The sequence below is a fragment of the Alnus glutinosa genome, chromosome 5 (genome assembly GCF_958979055.1).
Source record: "Alnus glutinosa chromosome 5, dhAlnGlut1.1, whole genome shotgun sequence".
Lineage (NCBI taxonomy): Eukaryota > Viridiplantae > Streptophyta > Magnoliopsida > Fagales > Betulaceae > Alnus > Alnus glutinosa.
The window spans coordinates 24,139,557-24,145,662 of record NC_084890.1 but is presented as its reverse complement, the minus strand read 5'-3'; the positions used below and the strand labels follow the sequence as shown (position 1 = coordinate 24,145,662).

At 37.0% G+C, this 6,106-nt stretch overlaps 1 protein-coding gene across 1 annotated transcript; it reads right to left on the bottom strand.

Annotated features, from left to right (window-relative positions):
* Positions 1 to 2,120: 2,120 nt before the first annotated feature.
* Positions 2,121 to 4,048, bottom strand: LOC133869927 (putative F-box/LRR-repeat protein 23). Its single transcript, XM_062307023.1, has 2 exons — positions 3,553 to 4,048; positions 2,121 to 2,780 (listed from the first exon to the last, which is right to left on the bottom strand). The coding sequence occupies exons 1-2, from the start codon at positions 3,900 to 3,902 to the stop codon at positions 2,243 to 2,245; spliced, it is 888 nt and encodes a 295-aa protein (XP_062163007.1). The 5' UTR covers positions 3,903 to 4,048; the 3' UTR covers positions 2,121 to 2,242.
* Positions 4,049 to 6,106: the final 2,058 nt, after the last annotated feature.

Genomic DNA, 6,106 nt, shown 5'->3' with positions numbered 1-6,106 from the left:
CCGCCTCACAATCCTTGCCCCGCACATACTACCTCTTTTTGGTGCGGTTTACGGGTTAAAAATCATCAACCCGCACGGGTGCGGGGTGGGGCCAAAAAGGGCGAAAAACCGGCCCGTCCCGCTCCGTGCCCACCCCTAGTTCTACTGCATCAGTTCAAACCACTAGTCGCAACGCCATTGGTGGCTTAGCCTCTACCAAAGACGACATTGCACGAGCTCCTGCAGCCTACCTCTTCGACTTATTTATTAAAAATAATAATAATAATAATAAAAGATAATACGCATTGAAACGTTCAAAAGAAAGAGAGCGGGATCACGTGAGGTGTGCGTGCACCAAAACTTGTGCGTAATGAGACTATGAGCCCTAGGCTTACGTGGCCTACCTTTGAATAGTATTTGTAAAATTATTTTAGGCGGTTGTATAGTGCTGAAGGTCTATTTTATTGTGTTTTTTCATAATAATAATAAAAAAGAAAAAAGAAAAAAAAGAGAGGTTATTTTTTTTTTTTTGAACAAAGGAACATCTTCTCATTAAAACAAGATGACCATTACAGTCTAGAGGCCAAAAGGTCTCTAAAAGAAGAAGAAGAAATAAATAAAGGCAAATCCTCAACCCAAACATGAGATAAACAATGTGAGGAAGCCTTTCTAGCTAAGAGATGGACCACTTCATTTGCTTCTCTACAACAATGACTCCACTTACAGACAGAAAAATAAGAAATTTTTTGCTTAATAACATCCATAAAATGTCCAATTCTATCAAGGGAGAAATCTAATTTACATAAGCCTTTGATGACTTGTAGGGAATCACCCTCACTTTCAATATTTACAAAACTCATATCACAACAAAATTCCATAACACACAGGGCTGTCATAGCTTGTAAGGCTTTTGTGGATCCTTTATGTGCTGAAGAGAGAGGTTATTATGACATAAAGTCAACAAGGCTGCAATGCTGCTACGTACTGACTTATGAAAGGTCTTACTATTAATGTGGTTATCTTTTCCTAAAAGGAACTCATCTTAAAGGAACTACACATTTAGATTAGGCTATATTCTACTTTGCTTCTTTTCAATATGGATTTACTGCCAATTTAATGTCAATCTTGAAGCATTCATGCGGATCACAATCTTTGCGTATGGTTAATTGTTCATTTTTTGATGTGACTGTAAAAATCACTGTCAAAAGCAAGTTAAGAAGTGTGTTTTCACGCGAATCACAATCTTTACGTATTATTAACTAATCATGCTAACTTAATGATGTGACAGTAAAAATTATAGTTAAAAGCAAGTCATGGAGTAATTAAAACTAGACAATTAGAGTATATGCAGCACTCATTCTTAGGAAATTGTCTCATGTATGGTTCTTCAAATTTTAATTATTATTTTAAATTAAATGGGTAAAATTTATCAGATCGATCAGCATTTGTTTTTTCATTTTTTTTTCAATCCAATATTTTACGATATTTAAAAGGGTTTACAACAAAATAATTCTCTTAAAGAGTTGTAACTGACAACTATTATAGTGATAGACTCACGAATGAAAGTTGATTTGAAGACTTCTTCAAGTATAATTTATTCATATGAAATTTAGAAACAATATTTAACATGAGTAATGTTATATATCACATCATTATTTTATCACTATCTCATAATATTGATATCAATCTTGGATTAAACATTATTAAAAGAAAAACAATCAATTGTGAATTGACAAAATCATGTCAATATAGTAAAATAGGATTACAATAGATAGCATTACTCATTAGACATTGGATCAAAGCAGACGAAACTAGCTATACATTGCCCCCCAAAAATTTATGGGATAAACTTCCAAAATTAATTTTTTTACTCTACCAAATACAAAAGTCTAAAAAAAAAAAAAAAAAAAAAAAAAAAAAAAAAAACACACACAGAAAAACCAAAAAAAAAAATTGTCTCTCCTAAATTTATAGTTCCACCGCTGATAAAAACAACAAATGCCCATATCATGATAATTGGATTAGGGAAAATAAATAAAATATATGCATTATATAACAAAGAAGGTATAAAGAAAAAAATAAAATAAAATAAGAATAAAGAAAAAAAGGTATAAAAAAGACATAATTTGAAGCCTAAAATCTCTCCGTTTCAAATGAAAATATATATAACGGTGCACATGAAATCAATGCATTCAAAATATTAGGAGACAAGAGTTGAGTCATTTGATTTACGTAGTGAAACAAAAATCCCCATCGTAAAATCTCAGTAGTCAGGGTGATCGTAGGCTTCAAAGATTTCAAAATCTTTGTAATCGAACTCGTCTTCGTTGAATAATTCATAAGAAGCATCAAATTCATAGTCATCAGTGGAATCATGGGGACGCCGCAAGTCTTTAATTTGTTCAGCACATCTTCTTCCTAAATTTCCTGTCAAAGTGACATTGAAACATTGGCGCAGGTCAAGTGATTCAAGGTGAGGACAACCATCAAGGATGGCCTGTAAGCCGTCATTACTCAGCTTATTTCCAAAAAGCTGGAGGCGGCACAATTCAGGCAAGTTCTCTGCAATAGCAAGTGCCTCTTCATCACACGCTCCATAGTACCTCTGCCCTCGTTTGTTAAATTTGAGTGATTTCAAAAGAGGGCAACAGCGGCCCACAGCTTCAAGAGCATTTTTTGACAATAAAGAGTACGAAATGTCAAGCTCCTCTAGCAATGGAAGTTTTGCAGCCACTCCACTCAATCCCTTGTCTGAAATGCCATAGCATTTTACAAGTCGAAGGCGTTTGAGCTGACTTGAACTGTTAAAATACACCATGAAAGGAAATGAGAAGCAAATTCATTATTGGAATAAAGAGATCGTATCAGAGATCTTTTTCTACATTGCAGCCTCCCACTGGGGCCTATAATTCAACAAGGAGGGCGGCAAAGTGGTGGTGTGCTGTCTATTTTAGTTAGAATCTTGACTTGAACATGTGATAGGCTTTCAATATTATTTTGATGATCATCAAAACTACACCCTCCTCCAATCAAATTCACGTTTTATCTTTGCCAAAAGTATGCTCTAGGCTAGCAGAAAGGCTTACATGTAAGTTATGTAACACCTTACACTATGAAAGCTTAACACCTCTATCTAACCGGGTACAACTTGAGGATAAAGCACATCAATCCAAATGTCTCAACAAACTTGTTTTGATAGTCATAAGTTGGAATAGATGACATGAAAGATGATACTTCATACGACAAAATTAAAAAATTTGGGTGATGGTAGTAAGAACTAAGAACAGAGGCAAGGGCAGCAAAGCAAGCACAAAAAAGCAGAGTTAGACGATGTAAGAAACCCTTGTTGATTTCGGCATGACAAGAGTTGACTAGTGAAGCCCATGTTGTTGATTGACAAGAGAAATACAAAATGATAGACACAAATATCTCAACTTCACCAACAAACCATAAACCTCTAACTCAATAAACTAGAATTGCACTAAGTAATTACCAAAATCCAAATAACCACAAGGCTCCTAGCAATCACATTGTACAACAAAAAGGCCCCTCAATCAATTAGAAAGAAAATACCTGTCAGCGATGTGCCTGAGGAGCTCGTCGGTGCCGAAGTTCTCGACGTTGATATCGACCAACTGGCCGCAGCTGCGATCGACGGCGTGGCGGCACATCTTCTCGAGGTCGTACGGGAACTCCCAGTACGGGGCTTCGGGGTTGCGCATGTGGACGGCGCGCCACATCGACGGGTCCTTGCAGAGGTTGTGCCACGGTGTGCACACCATCTGCGCGCTCGTCAGGATATCGAATACCTCCAGTCTCATCAGGATCGACGCCGTCACGTCCCGGGGCAGAGCCAGCCAGTTGCGGAATTTGTCAGGAGGAGGGTCCATGGCGAGATTTTCTGTGCAAGGGGTATCAGACATGGGCAACGGAGTCCCGACAAGTCTGATATAGGGTGGATTTCCGAAGAAGAAAGAAACAAGATTCGAGAAGTATGATTTCAGATTGAAAAAAAAAAAAAAAAAAAAAAAAACGAAGAGTAAAGCGCGAGTTGAACAACAAAGCACGCAATCCGAGGCCTCGTGTCGTGTGAGTCGAAGATGGGCTGGGAAAGCGGGGGGAACGCATTTTAAGGCATCCAATTCCACTAGACTAGAAGTGTGCGTTTTGGGAAGCTAGTAAATAAATGTAGAAACGATGAGTTTTGTTAGTTTGAAAAGTGGCCAGTGAAAAAAAGAGTAACTCTACCCCACGAGAATTAGTCTATCAAGAGTTTACCTCCAGCTGCACTCATATAAAAAATAAAAAATAAATAAAAATTTAAATCCCTACAGTTAAAAATAGGAATGTAAATAAACCAATTTGTTTGACAATCCGCTCGATACCCGGTTGATTTAGTCTGATCCGAACTCGAGTTCAATACTCTAGAAATTCACTCGTTACCGTAAAAACTCGCTCGATTAGTAAGTAATACATACCAGTGCCCACTTCCATAATGAAATCCATAGTGGCATTCGGCAATGAAGATCTTAGTAGCTACGCAAGGGCCAAGGAGTTATGAGTAAAGAAAAATTATTCATAAAAAAAAAAGTAAGGAGAAATTCATGGGGCGTTTGTGTGAATGAAATATTATATATAGAAGCGAGATAACGGGAGAGGGAAGAACGTAAGAATGAGATATGAAAATGGGAAATTGTTATTCTGGAGCGGATTGGAGAGTTGGAGAGGATATTGAGAGCATCCCCAACAAGTGAGTCTGTGACTGTTGGGACGCATGGCTGATGGGTGGTTGCATAAATGAGGGGAATTGATTATAGCTATATGCAATTATCTTGCAACGAATGGCTCAAATTCATCAACATCAGGTCCCACGGCCCATAAAATTAAGGAAATGAGACTTTATTTATGGAGCAACGTGTGTGAATTATGGAGCGTGGTTTACTGTGCCGACTACCGAGCTGTCAGCTTTACTACATCAATGCGTCAGGTTCTCAAGACTCAAAACCTTGGGGAAGCAAGTAGGCCAGGCAAGCATGAGTGACGCTGCAGTGAGGAAAAGATTCAAACATTTTGAACTTTAACTCGGGATCGAGCTCGGGACTATTAAGTCAGTCCTCACGAGTAGATCCGAGCTCGAGTCGGAGCAAACCCAAAAAGTAGTTTTAGGTTCGATCCGAGCTCGAGCCCGAGCTTCGGGTTCAGGGCTCGGCCTTTCGAGCCCTAATGGGTAGCTCAGCCCAATTAGGGCTTGTTTAGTTCAATAACAATTGAAAAAAAATAAAAAAATAAATAAAAAAACCCAGAACTATAAACAGACAAAGACTGTATAAATTACATATTTGAAGTTAAGTCTGCAATTTACAAACTACATACATGAATCAAGATTCAACTAAAGCTAATAAGCTATAAATCAAAAAATGAAACAAGTTGCATCTACCTGCAACTTAAATTACAAGTTTACAAATTACAATATACAAACTACAAAGAGATCAGATTTACATAGTCTGAAAGAGATCAAATTTTACCCAAATACAAAGAGATCAAAGTTAAAAAGTCTACAACTCTACAAGACAACTGAAATTACAGCACAACCGAAGCCTGCAAAATGTTAAAAACAATCTAAGTTGCCACTTCCCAAATGCCACAGCCTAAAGGAGTCACAGGATCACACTGAACTAAGACAAAAAAAAAAATTGTTAAACTATTTTTACTCCCTTGCATATTTGATCAAAGTTTTGTTTACCTTGATAAACATGTCAAGGGAGATTTATCATTTAAGATCTATCTAGACAGGCTATTCATAGAATGTGGACTAATACTATCAAAGAGAATTGCAGATTCTAGGGTTGTTAACTAAACAATCTAACCTCAAGCAAAGCATCATAAATTACAGATTTCTAACTAAGCAAAGCATAACAAAAAACATGGCATATCAATATATCATTTAAGATTTGTCTAGACAGACTATACATATCAATTAAGAGTTAAGACATACCTCATGACTCATTACATGAGTCATACCAACATCTCCAACAAAAAGGGACAAAGGGTATATTAGCTCAGGTTAAACAGATTGTCCAGCAGGAAGCAGTTCAAGTTTATACAGATTGTACAACAATTCATATTA